This window comes from Betta splendens, chromosome 16 (assembly GCF_900634795.4).
Source record: "Betta splendens chromosome 16, fBetSpl5.4, whole genome shotgun sequence".
Taxonomy (NCBI): domain Eukaryota; kingdom Metazoa; phylum Chordata; class Actinopteri; order Anabantiformes; family Osphronemidae; genus Betta; species Betta splendens.
The window spans coordinates 10,630,055-10,650,316 of NC_040896.2; the positions used below are offsets into that span (position 1 = coordinate 10,630,055).

Below are 20,262 nucleotides of genomic sequence, written 5' to 3' on the forward strand. Positions count from 1 at the left end.
ACTTTGGGGGCGGCTTGGAGAGATTAGTGCGGTGCTCTTCCAGGAGGAATGGACCAACTCCATCTCTCTGGACCGCTCTCAAAGTCTGCTGTGGATTTATGTCTTTATCTGTATTGTTTCCCTATCTAATGCATTATCATAACATATGGCTGCATTAGGATATTTCTCTTATTCTTTCCTCTCCCCCTTTCTCACGCACACACAAAGTCGATATCCGCGGTGTAGTGGCTGTGTTGTGATGAATTAGGCCCAGTCTTACATCAGATGAGTGTCTGCTGTTCCCTCCAGGAGGCAAAGTCGACACAAAGGAGCGCAGAGAGAGGCACCAAATAAAGTAGAGAGGAGAGCGAGGTAGAGGTTTCAGTCACATCGATACAAAGTGAGTCTCTGAGGTATTTATGAGGATCTATGGACATCGAGCCACTGTCACCAGCAGACTGTTATTAGTGTTATTTGTTATTATCAGCATTTTTCTCGGCATTGATTCCAGTCGTTTCTTCGGTAACAAAGGGAAAATAGTTTCTCGTTCACCTCCTCGCATCCTGTCAGTCCTGTTTTCAGGGTTAGCAGCTGTGGCACACAGGTCCAGTCGAGGGCCGGCGGGGCCGTTAAACATTTACAAAGCGGATAGATTTTTACGTCTTGCTTTATTTTACGCCGCCAACAGCTGCGGCTGCTCTCTCATTACTTTTGCAGTAAGTTTTTTCTTTTTTTTTTTCAAAAGCGATAACGAATGAGCCGCAGCAAGCAAAACGGCCGCGATTGAAGCCTAATAACGTGAACTGTTCAAATGCCGAGCGCTAATTAGCCGTGGACTTACAGAAATAAAACAAGCAGTTACACAGAGAATGAAGGGCCGCGTGCTAACGTTTATCAGCGCTGGTGGAAGCGAGCGACGCCCGGCGCCAGACGCCTGTTCTGTAGTATCAGGGTTCAGCCCCGAGCGGCTCCGTCGCGCCGCAACTTTTCAAGCTCTCTGAAGTTTTCGTATCAGACCGGGCTGGAGATTCAGCGGCGCTATCGACTACAGAGCGGCGAATCGTCTGGTGGAACGTCGTAGCCTCCGTGGATCTGTCCGCGGGAGTGACACCGCAAATTAGACGGCGGTGAAAAGTCTTGTTCTGGCCTGTGGAAGATAAAAGCCATGTTTACTAATACAGAGCAAACTACTCGAGGCTAAGAGATAATGGAAGTGGTGCCATTCAGCTGAAACCGCTCGCGCTTCGCTCACAGAGGTAAATATACTGCACTTACTGTATAAAGCGCACATTCATAGGTTCCAGAACCTGAGATTTCTCGATGCACAGTCCTGTGACCTTCAGAAGTCCAAGCAAGTGAACCTGACGCCACTATCTCGACTCATAAGAGTCAAACTAAATGCAGCTATTCATCTGAAGTGTTAGCACTTACTGCTTTGAACTCTGAGTTCTTCTCTAGTCTAATGTGGTTGGACAGTTGTTGCGAGGAACTAATCTTTATACTAAATCATAATAGAGCTTTAATTTCTTCACTTTGCATGTTTCCTGAATATTGCATCTTGTACTAAGACTTGTACCTAGGGACAAATACCAAGAACTCAATAGATGTTTTGTCCAATATGAAAAGACAAACGGGGCAGAATTGAGTTTGGGGAAACCTGCTCCCGGTGCTCCTCATCCACAAACACATTCAAAGCAGAGTGAGCGAGGAGCTGCTTGTGAAATGGTTTAAAACAAATGTGTCACGCATTTCAAATTCAAAGCTCTGTGACCGAAACAATCCTGACTCCAGCGTCTTCCTCTGAAGCATTTCAAAACAGGGATCATTTAGTTTGACCCGTAGTAGAATGGTTCTTCTCGCTGTCACAGAGACAGAGATGCTATTTGTGAATGACAGACGATCTCTCTCCTGTTCTCCATGCATCCCTGGTCATCCCAGCCCTGAAGGACGACCGCTACCAGATGATGCTCTTCACGCCGCGGCTGGTGCGCATCACGCTGACCAACGTCAGCGTCTTCGACGAGGGCGGCTACTTCTGCCAGCTCTACACGGACGCCACGCACCACCAGGTGGCCACGCTGTCGGTGCTGGTGCCCCCCGAGACGCCCGCGGTGGAGGTGAAGCAGGAGGCCGTGGAGGGCGGCGAGGTGGAGCTCACCTGCGTGTCGCCGCGCAGCAAGCCGGCCGCCGCCCTCCGCTGGATGCGCAACGGAAAGGAGATTCCAGGTAGCGTGGGAATGTCTGACAGAAGGACTGATGGATGCTGGGATCGTTATGGGGGCTTCTAAATTGGTAAATTAATGGGGTGATGTAGGCCGGGGAAGAAGAATAGCAGGACGATAACACAGAGCGAGGCCTGATTGCTGAATAAGAGAATGTTAAGTGTTGATGGGTGATGGATGGTTTGACAGAGGGGACGGCAGATGGATCCGTTGATGGGAGCAGGTGAGATGGATGATGAACTGAGATTCTGGCTGCGGGCGAGGCTCACTAAATCTCTCCTCGCTCCTCAACGGTGCGTCTTGCCACGTTGGAGGCCAGACTCCGGTTTCCAGTGATCGCTCATCACCGTCCCTGCCTCCGTACCTTTATCTGAATGTCTCCGATATTAACAGCGGCCGTTAAAGACCGCCGAGCCGTTATTGGCTTTTTTCCGCGAGACCGACGGTCTCAGCGGCGTCGAAACGCGCGCCGGCTTCGCTTCTCGTCTCTGCTCGTGCTCTCGACTTCAAAAGAGATTGATTTGGCCGTAATGTGGCGGGTTCGGCGTTGCAGCAGAGCACAGGCGCTGTTTACAGCCCAGACTCCCGCTCACACAAAGACAAACTCTTCATTCGCCGCCGTTGAGCTCCTTCTTTGCCTCTGTGAACCATCCATCAGTCCTTTACCTTGATCTCTCATTTCTCTCTCATTCAGTTAAAGGAGTTTTCACTCAATACATCTCAGATCTGTCTTTCCAAAGCCTTCAGCCTATTTACCCCTCATCAAAACCCTTTATTGCACTCAGCCAATAAACCAGAGTTTGTGTTTTGTGCTCTGCTTTTGGTTCCTGTCCACGGATGCTTTCTCCGCTATTTAATAAATACAGACACCGTTTTTGTGGAGCTACAAATCGCTGTCAGACGCGTGCGCCGTACTTGTTATTCATCAATTCATCCGCGCTGCTTTTCATGATTCGCGCCGACCAGACGACATAATGTGAGATAATCTGGTGTCAACGCTTTTTGGAACACGCATCAAGTAACGTTTCGCCCTTTCAAACTTGGTGTCAGCCGTTGTCTCTTCCACTTTCTATTTTTGTCTGACACTTCAAATCTCTTTCATGCGCTCTCTCTTCTTCCTCTCTCTTAAGGCGCCTGTCACCGGCGTTTTGTCTCCCCCTCCCTGTCCTTCCCCCTTGCTCTTTCTTTCTTCTTTCATCTGCTCTCTCTCTCTCTCGCTGTTTTCTTCAAATTTCGCTGGCGACGAAGACGTGACACTTCTGGTGAAGGTTGCAGAGACCGACGGCGGCTGTACTTTTGCCCCACGTCTTATCTCGGACCTCTCCTCTCATTTCCTCCCCTCTTCTCCGCTTCCTCCCCCCTTCCTCTCCTTTTACGCCCTCCTCTGCTCACATCTCCCCTTCTTTCCTCTTCTCTTATCTTCTGCTTCTTCCCTGCGCTCTCCTTCTGCTTCATCTCATTCCGGCTGCTGTCTGTTGGCTTGGAGTTAAATGAACTGTGACACCAAAGGTTAGAGGCAGATCCTAAAAGATGGGAAAGCACTCTTTAATTAAGACGCTATCTCCCCGTCCCGCTGCCTCATTCCTGCTCATCTGCGTCCTCTTCCGCGCTCCGATTGGATCTGCTTTCATTTGCTCACTAGTAATAATTGAAAATTGGCTGCTGTATAAGTGATATTGTTCTATTGTGGTCCTCTCCAGACGCGACCGTGTGGAGGCCCGTTAGTGCGGCCTTCGTTTGCCCTCCTTCTTCTCGTCCTCCTCCATCGTGTCCAGACTCGTCCCGCTGTCGTGGCCGTTTTGTCGCCGTCTCTTTCTGTCCGTGTGTGTTTCTCACCTCTCCTGTCACCTGGCGGCGGTCGGCGCCGGTCGCCGCCTGCCGGTGTTTGGCTCAGTTCAGATCTCACCTCGGTGGCGTCTCCTGAATTCCTCCTTCTTTCACACACATTCACTTTTGGTTTTTATGTGCAAACAAACACAATTGCCATAAAACACAGATCCCCCCCCCCCCCCCCCCCCTTCCCCAGGTGTGGTGTCCCAGCAGGACAACGGGAAGACGTTCAGCGTGTCCAGCACCATCAGGATCCCAGTGGAGAGGAAGGACAACGGGGCGGCGCTGAGCTGCGAGGCCGTCCACCCGGCGCTGAGCGGCGAGAAGAGGGTCCGACACTACCGCCTGGACGTGTACTGTGAGTTTCATCTGTCATCTAAGTTACAAAAGGAGGAACATAATATTCATAGCATTTTAAAAGCACGGATCATTCCATCTGTATTGCTGTCACTTCAGTTGCTGCTTCTGTACTATTCATTATGGTGTTTTACTTTAATGCCAGGAATAATTTTGTGGGGGCTGCAGCCTCATTTTTCAAATGGTGGATATCTCATTTTTCGAATGAACCTCATTTATACACAGTCCAGGGTTTTAACACAGTGATACTCAGAGCTGCCCTGCATGAGATCTGCTCTCATTAAAAGCTAATACATACAGATCTTGTCTCGCGAGGAGCTGTCAGGAGCGGCCGGGTTAGGGTTCAAGGATCAAAGCACCATCAACTCTACAAACCTTGATCACATTAGGTTGAGCAATTTTAGTGGGACTGACTGATCCGCGATGGTCTTTGTTCACGTGAAACACCTGCTCATTTGTCCTTCGAAAGGAGGCAAAAGCAACGAGTGCAAACACTCCCAGAGACTCTGTAATTGGCTTACGTCTAATATTTGCTCAGGGCACGAACTTCAAGAAACAAAGTTTTATTTTTTATATGGAATTATTAATATTTGTACATACCTGTAGATAGCTCAGTAGGATTAATGTTGAAATGTCAGACAGCTATAATCTATATAATTCACGAGGAAGTCTAAAATAATTGCTATGAAGTGTAAGTCTGTTATGTTGGTTTATATCTGACGTTTGCCTTGTCTGCTTTTTGGTGAAACCGTTGACTTGTCCACTTCTATTTTGCTTTAAAGTCAGGAAAAATAATTAGAAAAGTATCAAAAACAAGTTAACTGAGACGTGGCAGATATACATTCCATTGATGTGAATGCAAACTGCGCATATAGATGCGTGTCTGTCCACGCGTTCATAATCTTCTCAAGTTAAGCAGCATTTTTTCTCCCCTTCCCTCAGTTTCGCTGACAGTTCAGTATTATTCTATACATCGTACATCAACGATACTGCAATCGCAGACATTCCACAGGCTTATATAAATAGTGCATTTGATGATAGAACTCGTATCCACTAGTAAGTAATTTGCCTGGTGTATTAATGTTTGTGGATGGATGTGAATGATTAATATTTAACAGCTCCTGCCGTCTGCATGTTGGTGGGTCTTCCAGCCAGAGAACTGGCAATAATGACCGACTGTCAGTGTGGATTTGGCGTCCCATCGCTCTGTTGCTGAAGTAAGTGCAGTACAGCAGCTGCCGGAGCGGTGGGCTGCTTATGATAACAGGTGTCTCAGCCGTGGGACTGTCGGCTGGTTACCTTGGAAACAGATGTTAAGACCCTTCTCCGTGCCACTTCGCCGTGTTCCCCTTGTTCCTCCGTTTTGTTCTCCTCCGTGGAGTCTGTCTCGTTCCTGTTTTTGTGATCATCTCTTCATTTTGATCGTTTGGTGCCATTTGTGTTTCTGCTCTCTCTCTCTCTCTCTTTCTCTCTCTCTCTCTCTCTCTCTTTCTCTCTCTCTCTACTCGGGAACCCATTCCTGTTTCTCTTTCTCTCCACAGTTGCACCCACGGTGAGAATCCTTCCTCCTTCTGGTATTTTGCGAGAGGGTGATTCGCTCAGCCTCACCTGCTCCGTCACCGGGAACCCTCTGTAAGTCTGTGTGTGCTGAATCCTGTCTGCCTTTAATAAACACTGTACCTAAGCCCATAAAATACTGCAATTACACAAATCTTGAGGACTGACAAGGACGTTTAGATGCTTGCCAAGTCCAATGTCACTCCACACAAGCTTCCACGACATAGAGGAACAAATACAACAAATAGTTTTGACCTACAACAAGGTGTCGCTTAAAGTAGCATGTAGAAAATGTGGTTGAGACACATTTAGTCATTCATAACACTGGTTGGTTGTGATACTGAAACCTGAGGTCTGATTAAGAGAATGTAGGCATGAATCAACACTGACAACTTTTACCCAAAGCTGAACCAGTGGTTATTGTTATCCATCTTACAATAAAGAGCTCCTCTCTCTTCGTTGCCATTGTGTGAACGCCCTTGAGTGACCTCCACCTGCTCCAGTGGAGCTTCTCCGGCTGCAGAAGAAAACAATGGGTTTTCTGGACGGCTACCAATTGTGTGAGAGCAAAGTGAGGCCCGAAGAAAAGGAGAAGGAATGCGCTTCGGCGGCGCTCGATACTGTTTCCAAAAACAACACAACCAAAGTGAAGAGAAGTGAACGTGTGTGTTAGAATCTTTAAATATCTCTTGGATTGAACAGAAGGCGTCCAAACCCTCACTTATCGAACTCGATTTCTGCTGTTTGTTGGGTCAAACAATTCATGTTGGATGTACATTTTTATTTGTTGAACCAATCACACATTTCTCAAAAGAAGCAGGCTGTTTTTCTCACACTGTCATGTGTGTGGTGGTACCTGACACTGAAGGCTTAAAGACAGACAGGAAGAAAAGAGCTTCATTCATATTTCATTGCATTAAAGGAGAAGCAGAACCTGGATTGTGCAGAGGGACGATACAAACTGAGCGTAAACACTGACTCCTTCTAAACTTGTGTGAGTCCAATCAGCAATCACACTTTTAAGGAGCAGCTTTGTAACAAGCCTTCTCTAGCGCGTTCCCGGCCCTTTGTGCACTTTCCAGGAGGGTATTGGGGCCTAAGCTCTTAAACCTTCTCCTCGATGGTCCGTCTGTCTGCGGGCATCCAGTCCACTAAAGCTCCGGTTCAGCCTCACGCCGCCAAATCGTGTGTGTGTGTGTGTGTGTGTGTGTGTGTGTGTGTGTGTGTGTGTGTGTGTGTGTGTGTGTGTGTGTGTGTGTGAGTGAAATCCCACGGCGAGGACTGGCTGAGCAGCGTGTTGGCCGGAGCCCCGCTAAAGCTTCAGTGTGTGTGTGTCTGTGTGTGTGTGTGACAGCGAGGCATGGGACTCTGACCTTCATCTCACGCCGGACTGCGCACACACTGACACACACTGAAGTTCCCCCGTCGCCTGCTTCCTGGCCGTTAACTGCCTGTTCAACATTAATTACCAATTATGTGCCGCCTCCCTTTGGTGGTTGGGGGTGCGCTCACGTGCGTCTGGAGTAGAAGGAGCGTCCTGTCATTTTGTTAGTGTGTGTGTGTGTGTGTGTGTGTGTGTGTGTGTGTGTGTGTGTGTGTGTGTGTGTGTGTGTGTGTGTGTGTGTGTGTGCTTGTGCGTGTGCGTGTGCAGTGGAGATGGGGGTTTTGTTTGTGCGCATCCAGCGCGTGCGTGTGTGACTAAGCAGGGAAGCGGTTTAATTAGACTTCCTGAGGGATTAAAACCCAGATGAGTCAGGATTGTAATCTGGCCAGGGTGGGATGAGCCGTGACACTCACACACACACACACACACACACACACACACACACACCGCCTCGCTCACCAGGATGCCTCTGTAATCCCTCCACCTCCTGTCTGCTCTGCCTGCCCGTCCTTCATGAGCGCTTCATCTCGCCTGCCTGCGTTTTCCCTTCATCTCCCCTCACACCACTTCTTCTTCTTCTCTCTGTCCTCTCTCGATCTGTAGCCGCGCTTTCTGTCTTTGCGTTTTTTTTTTTTGTTTTTTTTACTCACTCTGCACATCTGACACCCTATTTCTCTCTTGTCTGCCCTCCTCTCCCTCCTGCCAACCCTTTCACACCATCGCTGGCCTCTGACCATCCGTTTCCTCATTATTTGTCAGGATGCAGCCCTCTTTTGCCATTGGCTCCTTCTTCAAGCCCCTTTTATACTTTCATCTCATGTCATCCTCCCCCTGCGGGCTTCTTTACCCTCCTTTTTCACCTCGCTTTTTATAGCATCCCTCAATGTCTGTGCTTCGATCCCTTGTCTCCGATTATTTCAAAAACCCTTTAGCACTTCAGGTTTTGCAAAATCGTAGCATTAGTTATAGTAGTTGTCTTTTAGTATCAATCCATGCATTTAATTGAAATGACTAGCTGTTGTGTAGTAAGGTCTATCCTAGACCCAAATAGTCAAGTTCAGTCAAAGAGGTCAAATCCGATTGGTCCAAACATCCTAGACGCCCAAACTAGTCTCGCCACATATTTCAGAAGCAAGCGTTTCCCTGAATAAATGTCTTGACATAACAAAGTACATTTTCTGCCAGTGGCGCAGCCAAATAATCAACATATCGTTTCAACATCAGCCATTAATCTCTGTCGCCCTCCTCCCTCTAGGCCCAGGAACATTCAGTGGTCCAAGATTAATGACACCTTACCCGAAAGGGCAGAGATCTCTGGCCCCAACCTCCAGATCTCCCGTCTCAGCCAATCACACAACGGGACGTACCTGTGCCAGGCGCAGAACAACTTTGGCCGCGCTGCCGATCACTACACTCTGCTCGTGTATGGTGAGTAGCTTAAAGCCTGCTCCACTGACTTGCTTTTTCATTTCCAGCGCAGACAATGGTTGTGAGTAATTGCATGTTCGGTGGATCTTCACTTCGTTGTTTTTGTTCTTTCGTGTGTTTTGTTGACATTTTTTATCTTTTAAATTTAATCGATGCTTTTCAGCTCCGAGTGTTTCGAGTGGAGTCTGGATATTCGGGCACTGGGCAACAGATCCATTAAAGACCTGATGCTTGTCTCATCTATCTTTCAGCTTTATTCGTTTCCCCCCGACTCAGTACACAGCAGGAAACCTCTACTAAACCTCCTGTGCAATTGATTCAACAGAGATATTGATTCCAGAAGAAGACACTGACCTGCCCTGGTGCTAGTCATCAGCATCATTATTCAGCCTACCTCTTATAAAGAACCAGTTTATCTTGCTTTTTTTTCCCCAGGACTTCAGAATCTCTAAGTGCAATAAATAAAGACACCAGATGTTTTGACAACTAAATGAATTTGACTGTACGAGCTCTCGCTCACTGCAGGATGCGCGGCCCCGAAGTTAACAGGGTGTTAGCAGAGTGCTGAATCCGCTGGAAGTCTGAATGTTACGCAGCAACCGTTGGCAGAAAAACAACAGCTGAGCATTTGTAGCGTTTAAAATTCAGAAATCAACTTTGCTTGTTGCCTGAGCGCGGATATCAGAGCGGGAGGAAGATGTGGGTTAGCGCCTTTTGTTGTCGTACAAGTTCCCCGAGATGCCGCGCGCAGATTCGCTGGCGGTGGCTAAATTGTTAATGAATGTTGACCCACATAGGCTCCACACCGCGGCGCCGAGGCGCCCGGATCACATGAATATCTTGTATCGCTCCATTATTCAGGAAATGCGACAAATTGGCCGACTTTGTCTCCGTATTTCAAGAACGCTCGGAAAACGAGGCCCCGGCGCGCGTCAGCGCCGCGTAAGCCGCGCGCGGAACAAAGCGAGCTCGCGGTCAATTAGGGGCGCGAGAGGAAGAGCTGCAGGTTTCAGCGGTTTCCAAATCAAATGACTCTGTGGTTTGGCCTCATTGTCAACTCTCAGACCTCAGACCCGCCGGTGAGGCCCGTCATCGCGGCCCAGTTGGAGGCTCGAAAGCTTATCTTGGCGAGCAACCGCCCCCCAACATCCACCCTCACCCCCCAACGCTCTCTCCTACGTGCAACCAGTGCCCCCTCTCCCACAGCCACGTCTGGCATCAAACTGCACACATAATGGCAGCTTTTCGCGGGCATCGAGGGCGGGAACGCTGGCGAGATGAAAGGTGACGTCCCGCCCACTTCCTCCTCTCTCTCTCCCCCTCTCCCTCTCTCTCTCCCTTTCACGCTCCGTCCGTCCTAGAAGGTTGGGCATGTCAAGTTATGTGTTGCCATGTCTGTAGAAAAATACTCTGTCTTTCTCCCTCCTCCTCCTCAATTTGTTCCCTCTACATTTTTGCTGTCACCTTCATTCGTTTTCTTTTTCCCGGCTTTACTCCTTTCTTACGTTTCACCATTTATCTCCTTTATTTCATGCCGTGGCCATTAATTTGACTTACTTCGCTTTGTCTTCCACTCTCTTATTCCGAAATAAAGGCACAGTTAAAATAAGGAATGTTGCCTCCACCAGAATCCATAAAATCCATAAAAGACCAGATCCCCAAATAAGCAACATAAGCCAAGCGTCGGTGCCTCTGCTCCGCTCTTTAAATCCTCCTGCTGTAGTCCTCTGTCTGTACTGGCTGCTGTACTTCAAAAAGATATGTGCGTGCCCACTGGGCAGATTGTTTCAAACCTTATCTCGCTGAGCTCAGAGTTGTTGATCCAGTCATCATGTTTATCAGCCGAAGACTGGAAGTCACTTTTGATTTTCGTGTACGTCACAATTAATAATCTGGTTAATGTGGAGCTACTTTCTCCAGCGCCGTCTCGTTGGGGCCGTGCGTCTGTGGAAATTTGCCTTAACTTCAGCATGTGCGCTATACGTCAGTGCCAACGCAAATAAACCCCCGTGCATGACTTAATATGGTGTAAGACAAGCGCAATATTCCTGTGATTAAACACAAAGTTCATCGGTCAGTGCTGTAAAATGTGATTTTTGTGCGGTAAAATATGCTACGATGACTCATAATTCTAACACTCATCCACAGTGAGCTGTGTTTTTTTCTTTTCAGCACCCACATTTTTATAGTAGGCGTCCTTTTTTTTTCTTCTTCTTTTTCAAGGGTGACGATTTCATTTTGTAACAGAACTCTTCAGTTAAGACTTCGGCGATAGAGGAACGATAACGTATCTTTCTCTTCTTTCTATTACTTCAACTTCTCCATCCTCCTCCTCACCTCCTCTCGTGTGTTTTTTACTCTTGGCTCCTCTCTGTGACATTGGTTCATGTTTTCTCCCTGTTTTACACCTCCTCCCTCTCTCTCCTCTCCACTCCTCCACACCCTTTCATCCTTTTCTCGCCCTGCCACCAGTTCGCCCTCTGTTCACCTTTCAGCTGCAGTTAATGCCGACGAAGCTGAAGAGGACATGGCTTCCTAGAGTAAGTCACAGAGATATGGTGCCGGGGAGTTAAGGGAGTGATGAATGGGTAGATGGAGGCGTCCAGTGAGGGACGGATGAAAAGGGAGAGGAGACGGACGATGATGGTTGAAGGCAGGGTCATTCGGTGCGTTGGCCTCGCAGATGAGAGGAAAGTCAGTCCTGCTGGCTCCCAGTCCTCCCACAAGGCCTCCCACTGCAACCTGTGGGACGACGCCGGGGCAAAGAGGAGGATGTGCTGCGGGCTACGCGGCGAACCATGAGTCAGCAGAAAAGAAAACCACTTTATTTCAGGTGCAGCAAAACTGCCAGCGCGCTCCCTCACCTCCCTCCCTTTCATTCCACGTCAACCTTGCGTCCGTGGGAGTTTTCCGCCGTCGGGGGCCGCGCGCGAGCGCAAACCCAGGCGGCGGCGACGGCGGCGGCTGCCAATTTGCTGCAGGAGCTTTAGGTTCTGTCATTTCACGGGGGGAGGCGGGCTCAATGTGGGCGACGGAGAACAGGAACTCTCCAGGGAGAGCGATGCATCGACGCTGGATCCGACTCGTCTCACGCGTGCGTGCGTGCGTGCGTGCGTTTAGCCGAGTGTTCATGAACGTTCTAATGCTGTTAGGTTTCCTGCAGCTTGCAGAAAGTCGCCCGCAATATAAACGCGAGGAGCACGCGCCGTCACACGCGATTGTGCGGGATTTGAAAAGGATGTCGCCTCTGTTGCTTGTTTCATCTCTTTGCCACCATTGTTAAGACGAAATTGGATTCTTTTTTTCCCCCCTTTCACGTTGGTGTATATGCGCATGAACACGTGCACGTGCGATCGGGGGAATGCTGCTGATTGTCTGCTGTAAACCCACAGGGCTCCGTTATGTAGCTGAACTGAGCTGCTACACTCAGATGAATCGCCAAGCCAATAAAACCAATTACAATTGAATTGCATGAGAGAGTGTGGGAGACAGTGAAGGGGGGAGGGGGAGGGGGGTAGATATGGGCAGATTTGAATTGTGAGGTGTAGCATATCTCTAAAGCGTGTGTCCGTACATCTGCAAACAGAGTGAGTCGGGGGAAGGATGGGGACTTTAGGTTTTAGGCTGCTGGAAAGAAAACTGAAGTGATAGATAAGATGGAGAGGGATACTGGGTGACCAGGGATTAGTGTGATTCTTCTCAGCTATTGTAATGAACTGTCAGGATAATTGGAATGAAAAACATACGTGGACCTCTGTTTAATGAAGTGAGACTTTCAAAAAAAGAAAACAGAATGAGAATGGAAATGGAAAAAGGTTGGGGCCAGTGGCAGAGGGAGGCAGACAGAGATAATACAGAGTCAATTTTGTCTGAAAAATAATTTCTTCCGCGCCGTTTCCCTCCGCACACAACAACACCTACAGTACATTGGTATCTGAGTACGTTTCCGAATGCCTCTTCTTCCAATCTGTGTTGGCCTCAGCAATCGACCCCTGACCAGTGTCTTCATTCAGAGCGCTGATTAACAGCTGGAGCCACCAGAGCTCTGGACGAGGCCCTTGTAATCAGGAAGACGGAACTTGAAAGAATAACAGGGTTCAACGAAAATAGCGGCGCGGTGTCCTCAGGCAAACTTCTGCAGAAATGAGATACAAGGAGAGACGTCATTATCACGAGAGCCACCGCGTCCGTCCCTGCAAATAACATGGGCCGAGAGCCTGATTGGCAGCTATAGTGCGCTAATAAAGCACAATATGACGGAGGGAAAGAACGGACGCTGACGGCCAAGGGAGCGACAGCTGTACCGCATCCTACCTAATTAAGCTGAAGAGAAGCAGAGAGGGAACGGAGCCACAGAGGAGTGAAACCAGAGGCGGTGGAGTGATGGAGAGCGAGCGGGCGGGCGAGCGAGTGAGGAGAGAGAGGTGGTGGAAAACAAAGTGAGAGTGATGTTTGCAGAAAGATAAGGGAAACATGGAAATGGTGTGAAAGATCTACCTCAGGTCGCCTGCGATAGTCGAGAGAAATGAACCAGAGTCCAGGTAATTATTGGAGTAACCCGAGCCATTAATCCTCAGCCCTCGGGCTCATGTTTGAGCACATACATATATCGACTCCCACATGCGGCTCGTGGAGGGGAGCGGTGGAAGACACGCACTTAAGTGATTGTAGGGTCGTTTCTGCAGCTCTCTGCGGTGCAGTTAAGGCCCCCCCCTTCCGCTCACGCGCTCTTCATATAAAACTTTTTTGCTAAATACGCTATGCATCAAGTGTAGTGCCGTTATTTACAAAGAGAAGAAGAGCGAAGCCAGGTTTGACAAAAGGGAGGGGGGGAGGGGGGTTCAGCAATGTGCTGACATAAGAAGAGTGCAAAAAGAGATTGATGATCCTGGGGCCAGTGGGAGAGAGGAGTAGAACAGACAGAGGAATACTTACTGTGTGTGTGTGTGTGTGTGTGTGTGTGTGTGTGTGTGTGTGTGTGTGTGTGTGTGTGTGTGTGTGTGTGTGTGTGTGTGTGTGTGTGCGCGCGCTGGTAGCTGCGTCTGCGTTGGACGCCTGTGTTTCAAAGCCGTTGCCGGGTCCTGAGACGCGGCTAGCGACGACGGCTAGCGTGCGCTAGCTGCTCGATGAAGTGGCGCCTTATTCATCCTAAAAGCGCTGATGCCGACGCGCGCCTCCACTCCCGCGCTTTCGCGCGTGTGTCAGCCATTATTTTTGTCTTTAACAGCAATATGAACCTGTCTGTTTCTACCTCTCCTACCTACCATTGTGCGTCAGCCATTGATCCGGAGAATGTGTCAAGATCCAAGCTATTGTTGAGCATTGAATGAGACTGTCCCTGCGCGGCGCTGCTCCGCTGGGAATTCATCTGTCACAGACAATGTCTCTGTCTCCGCTGCCATTGTGCCACAGAAAACGTGTCAGCGCTGGGAACGTCTTCCTATACGTTCCAGCGGCTTCGCAGACGAATGTCCGTCTGCCGGCTGTAATTCTGCTCCACGTGTGGCTCCCACTGTAAACATCTTCTTCTTCTTCACCGTGGACCATCATTTGTCCTCTCTTATTCCTTTGTCAGGGTTCCTCATCCATTCCATTTCCCACACGCGGTCGTCGGGGGGACGTAATTAGCGACGTCTGTCTCCGGTATCAAACCGGCATCGGCCTCGGCCGCCGTTTGAAATACATCAGCTCCTTGTGTTTTACGTCTTCCTCCTCGAGCGCGTGTCTGTGAGACCTGATCGCTGGTGCTGACGGGAAGCCACCAAACGGGATTAACACTCGCACAGCGAAGCGCCGGACACGTTCTGTGCAGCAGTAACTTTGCCTTGCATGCTGTAGATAATAGTGTTTGTGTATGTGTCTGTCTGTAGATAATGTGTCACTCGCTACCACGGCCCCTCCCACTCCTTCCACCACCCAACTAATCACCTCCCATCCTGCCGCCCCATCCTTCCTCACCCCCAGCTCGGCCTCGGACCCGGAAGGTAACGCACACACACCTTTCTGCTCCGGCCGCGTTTGCATTGGTCTCTGCACGTCCTTCCCTGTTCTCCTTCGGTGTCTTCCACTCCCCTGCTCCTTTGACGGCTCTCCGGCGGCCCCCACATCCATTTCCTGCTGCAACCTTCCTTTGCCCTGCATGTACACCAGCGTGCGTGCCTGCACACTTAGGGATGCGCCGTGCACCGCAGCCCACCCTCTGCCTCGCTCTTATCACCGGCTGTTTGATGCTCCCCACACACATACTCACCAGTAGTAGTGCCCAGTCAGCAGTGTGTGTGTGTGTGTGTGTGTGTGTGTGTGTGTGTGTGTGTGTGTGTGTGTGTGTGTGTGTGTGTGTGTGTGTGTGTGTGCGTGTGTGTGGGTCTCTCTGCTTGGCAGGTATTGTTAATGAATCTGAATGAAGAGTTTTAAGGAAGAGGCATCACTTGCAGCCTGTAACCGACTGACTCTGGCCTCTGGAGGTGGAAGATGCCACACAAACAGATTCATCTGCAGATTAACACACACACACACACACACACACACACACACACACACACACACACACACACACACACACACACACACACACACACACACACGCAGGGAGATGAGGAATCCAGGTGCTTGTCTAACTGTGTTTTCCCAGACGACTGCTACGCAGCAGGTGAAAGCGCGGCTCCTCTGCTGCGCTGCATCTATGAAACTGCTCCTCTCATTCACCGACTTCCCTCACGTTCTCTCACGTGTACTTTCCCACAAACAACACACTCTCGCCGCCGTCTCCGTCTTTATTCCCACTTCTGGCTCCTGTGTGTTTCTTGGGCTGCTGAGGCAGACGGCTGCTGTGCGGCTGCTGCCGATGGAGGTTAGACCCCCCCCTCGCAGGGCGGGTGGGGGGGACGCCGCGGGTTAAAAACCCATCGCGCCGCGTTGCTCGGCGGCCGCTGCCCCTCAGAGGAGCCGCACACTTCTTAATGCCGTCAGTCACTTCCTGCAGAGCGCCGGGCTGTGGTGGATCAGGAGCGCGGTGGCGCAGGTCGAGGTGGAGCGCCCTCCACCCCCCGCGGTGCCTGAGCGCACGGCTTGATCCCGTCATGCGTGTGCACATATTTACTCACACACTTCACATGCCAATACTCCACCAGGCGCATGAAGAGCAGCTTCGCCTCCTTTTCCCGCTCCCCTCCTCCGTGACTCCTCCTTCTCCCCTGATCTCCGAGTGTTGGCGCTGTATTAATAATTCATGTTTTAATTCCACTCTGTCAAGGTCCAAGGACTCCATCAATAACTCTGTTCTTCTCTGCCATTGACCTCACCAGCTCTTACACTACACCCGCCTTTCAGAAAAGACGCTTGTTAAGATCAGCAGACGCCAAATCAGTATTTAAGCCTTGAGTTTGTCTTTGCTAAAGTTAATTTGTACCTGACTAACACTTTCTCCCTTTTATTCCCTCTGCACATCGTGCGTCTTTTTCGGACGAATCGCTTAAACGGCGAATCAATTTTCAGAATTGGTAGAATTAAACCCCTTCGCTTGACTAATTGTTAATCGTTTCAGCACTCACCTGCTTTTGTCTCCGTTATTCTCGCTCCGCTTATTAAGAGGTGAGGGTGACATCACGGCGGCTGCGACGTGACAGAATGTAAGCTGCCTTTTTTATCTCCCATCCGTCCTCGCTCATCTGGAGGTAACATGTTTTATTTCATTTCCCAGGGCTGCATAGACTCTGGGTGTAAACACACTCAGAGGTTCCCTCATTTGAAATGCATTGTGCTTTTGACAGGTGCTTGGCTGGAGCAGGGTTTTAGAGACTGACATACTTATTTCTTTATTCACTCTGCTCATATCTCCACCTTTCTTTCTCTACCCTGAGTGCCTGGCTTTCTGTACAGTGGGGGTGATAAAAGGTGATAATGCAAGTTGGGTGGAAGATATCGACTTCTCTTTTCTCCTGTCTCACCCACGCTCGGGTTTTTATGTGCCTTCTTCCTCTCACCTTTTTTTTCTCGCCTGCTTTCATTTTTGATCTACCCTGTCTTTGTCTTAAATATATATTTTTTTCCTGCTTCATCTCCGTCTTACCCTTTCTACCCCACACTCCACTGACACACACAGCGTTTGTCTCCTGCTCTCTCTCAGATCCCAGTGCAGTGGTGGAGACGCACAGTGCAGTACCGTATGCAGTAATAGGTGGCGTCCTGGCACTTCTGGTTTTCACCGTCATCTGCGTCCTCATCGTCACCATCTGGTGCTCCGTCCGACAGAAAGGTAGCAAATGCACACACCAACAGCGCTCTGTCCCCGAACAGGGGATTATAACGGTGTTTGAAGAGCCTCCTTCTAATTTCTGGCTTATTGCGTAAAACAAAATCACCAGGTAGTTACACCCGGATCCTTTGGAAATAATATTTCATGGCAAGGTGTTAAATTATCAGCCCACAGCAGACAGGATGGGATGCTCCCTTCCAGTCAGGCAGTGTCCGTGATGGACGACCTTGGCTGGGACAGCGGCAGAGTCGGGGCGGGGTGGGAAATGTAGGTGTGGTCCCCATGTTTTATGACTATAAGTTCGTATCAGGGCTCATATATTAAAAGCAGCCTCCACGCGTTGCCTATCGCTTTAAGTGCCCCCGTGTTGGCAGCCGTTTACCGCACGCCAGCGCTGCCAGGAAATGATCCAGGAACAGTTCGGCCGGCTACAAACAGCCGTTTCGTACCCTATGGCCGGACAAGCCGTCCGTCAGCGCTCGCTATGGCTGGACCGCCAATCGGGACAGAGACAGGGCCATTACGGCCAATCAGTGCTAGGACGGGGGCCATTAGGGCCTCGTCTGCTGCCGCCGGGGCTGTCAGGCTGCCAGTCAACTTCTCCAGCGGGGAGAATGAGAGTGTCACTCACCCCCGGAGCGGGGACGCTGCCGCCCGAGGACGCCTGGAGAGGTCCTCGCTGCAGCGGCTCCTCCATCATACAAAGCACAATGCTGGAGAGCATCAAAGTGTGTTGTCTGAATGATGCAAGCGTGCCACTATTCTCCTCTCTAACCTCCCTTCTGCCAATCTCTTCTTCTGTTCTCCCTCAATTCTCCCTTCTGTTTTCTCCACCTCTTTCTGTCCACACGATCATCCCCTGCCCTTAATTTAGGCTCGTACCGCACCCGCGAGCCCATTCTTGCTTGGTATTGACCTAACAATCAGTTAACCAATGAATTAATCAGTCACAGGTATGGTCCTCAGTAATATTAGCGCTGGTTTGTTTGATAATACTGCATGACGCTGCGATGATCATGACGCTTTGCCACCTAACCTTCCCCCTCCAATCTCCCTCTCTCTCTTTCTCTCTCTCTCTCTCTCTCTCTCTCTCTCTCTCAGGTTCCTATCTTACCCATGAGGCCAGTGGGTTGGATGAACATGGAGAAGTGCAAGAGGCCTTTCTCAATGGGAACGACGCAAGCCAGGGCAAGAAGGAGTACCTACTGTAGCCCGTCCCCTGTCTCTGACCTCATCCCTCTCTCCCATCCTCCCCCCGTCTCCCTTCTTATATACAGTATATGAATACACACACTCACACACAATCACACATTTCTATACAATGTGCCATAACAGGCCGGCCTTCTGAGAACGACTGTAAACAGATACTGCACACAGCCCATCCATGCCGCTCCATTTCACTTCCACATGCTCCACTCGCTCACCTGTAAACCCACAGACAGATGGAGAAAAAGAGCCGCCGACCCGTCCGCCGCTAACAATCACGCCATATATTATAAGTCGGAGAAAACTGTGGAGAGAGCGAGGAGGGGGTGAGGTGAATGTAGACAATGGCGAAATGATGCCATAATTATTTTGATCAAGAGGGAAGCAGGGAGCACAAAGGAAAGCGGCACTCTGCCCGTGTAGCCGCCAAAGTGGAAGCGGGAATTAGAGGCAGATGACTGCTATAATTCCACGCCTGCAGAAAACCGTCCATTTCACAGAACTCAATCTTTAACTGGCAGACACAGCGGGAGCGGTGCGTTAGGGGGCGGGGGGCCGGGGGCTATTGAGTGATCAACACGAGAAAATTAAAATTTTAAACTTGCCAAAGCATCGCGCCTAAAGATGGCAGCTCCTCTTTAATTCCCGAACGGCGCTGGAGTGGATGCGGCCCGAGTCACAGGAAGTTCAGCAGCCTGAGTCTGAACACGACCACTGCCCCGTGTCGCTGTCGCTGTCGCTGTCGCTGTCGGGCCAGGAGAAAACTCAACCTGTAGGGATTTTCCTTACTCTCTCACTGTAACAATAATACAAAGACGGTCCTTCTTTTTAATTGACTGCTCCCACCCTCTCCCCACACTCACCCTTATACAGTATCGCTCTTTCTCTCCGTCTGTCCCCTTCTATCACTCCTCCTTTGTTGCCTCCTAAGAATGAAAGGATTAGTGTTGGACTGACTTCCTGACAAGGAAAAAAGGGAATATGAGTTGCCGGGGCATTAAAGAAAAGCTTAATTATTTAGAATGTCATTAAGAGGATGAAAAGGTTCAAAAGTCCTAATAAGAAGGGCACGAGGAGTGATAGCAAAACGAATGAATGAGAAAATCAAAGGGGTGGATGTTTTTCTCTCTGAATGCTACCACACATAACACGCGGCCATGCGTCCAGTAGACATGTTGACAGAACACTATACATATCTCCGAGTTCCTTATTTGTATAAAAAAGAACAGCAACATAAATTAAATGAAACTTTTAAGAAACAAGAATACAGTTTACTATTGAAAACATTATGAAGCAACTATATACTAACACAGAATATTAGCCTATAGAGGTGCAGCCGAACAAACTACTGTCCAGTGATCTTTAAAAGAAAAATGTAAAAAGAATAAAAAAAATTTAATTTGTCTTTATGCGAAACAAGAGGTCTTATTGATTTTTATGAATTATTATTATTATTTGAACAATTATGATTGTTGTTACTGTTACTATTATTATTGCTGTTGTTATTATTATAATTGTAAATGTTAAAGAAAATGTACACTTCCCATAGTTTGTTTTTGTTTCTACTGTAGAGAAATTGCTGTCTTTTTCCCTCCTTCTTCTCCTTCTCAGCCTCTCTCTCTCTCTCTCTCTCTCTCTCTCTCTCTCTCTCTGTCTCCTGTGCCTAGTTGTCTCTTCTCCTGTCTTTCACGCTTGTTTATTTTAGAGTCCATGTGTCATTGTTGATATATAGCTAACTATTTCTTTATAGGGGAAAGATACAAAGCACGACAAAATAAAAAAGAATCCCAAAATAACCTCAGGGATTTGTCTGTTTTTTGGGCGTATTTACTGTGCAATTAGTGCTTTTGTTTATGAAATCCCGTGAAAAGAGTGAAGGAGACGGAGCCTGTGATTAGATCAATGGGGAATAGTGGAGTTATAGGTGGGTAGATAAAGACGGGGACCGTGGCGCTGGCTTCACCTCGCAGCTCATTCAGAATAAATGGAATAAACAAAGCAGAAGATTCCGCGGCGCCGCTAATGATTCATGCGAACAGATAGCG

At 49.1% G+C, this 20,262-nt stretch overlaps 1 protein-coding gene across 6 annotated transcripts in view; it reads left to right on the top strand.

The window, feature by feature from the left end:
* Positions 1-20,013, top strand: part of cadm4 (cell adhesion molecule 4) — an 81,426-nt gene extending 61,413 nt beyond the window's left edge. For 3 of the 6 annotated variants that reach the window (XM_041067621.2, XM_055502903.1, XM_029130579.3), the window contains exons 3-9: positions 1,918-2,205; positions 4,228-4,389; positions 5,930-6,020; positions 8,585-8,757; positions 14,628-14,741; positions 16,883-17,011; positions 18,113-20,013. In XM_041067621.2, the coding sequence (XP_040923555.1) occupies positions 1,918-2,205; positions 4,228-4,389; positions 5,930-6,020; positions 8,585-8,757; positions 14,628-14,741; positions 16,883-17,011; positions 18,113-18,222 (1,067 nt within the window). In that variant the 3' untranslated portion in view covers positions 18,223-20,013. Of the gene's footprint in view, positions 1-1,917; positions 2,206-4,227; positions 4,390-5,929; positions 6,021-8,584; positions 8,758-14,627; positions 14,742-16,882; positions 17,012-17,885; positions 17,965-18,112 lie in introns of all 6 variants that reach the window. The other 3 variants (XM_041067622.2, XM_055502902.1, XM_029130578.3) reach the window with 3 other exon arrangements.
* Positions 20,014-20,262: the final 249 nt, after the last annotated feature.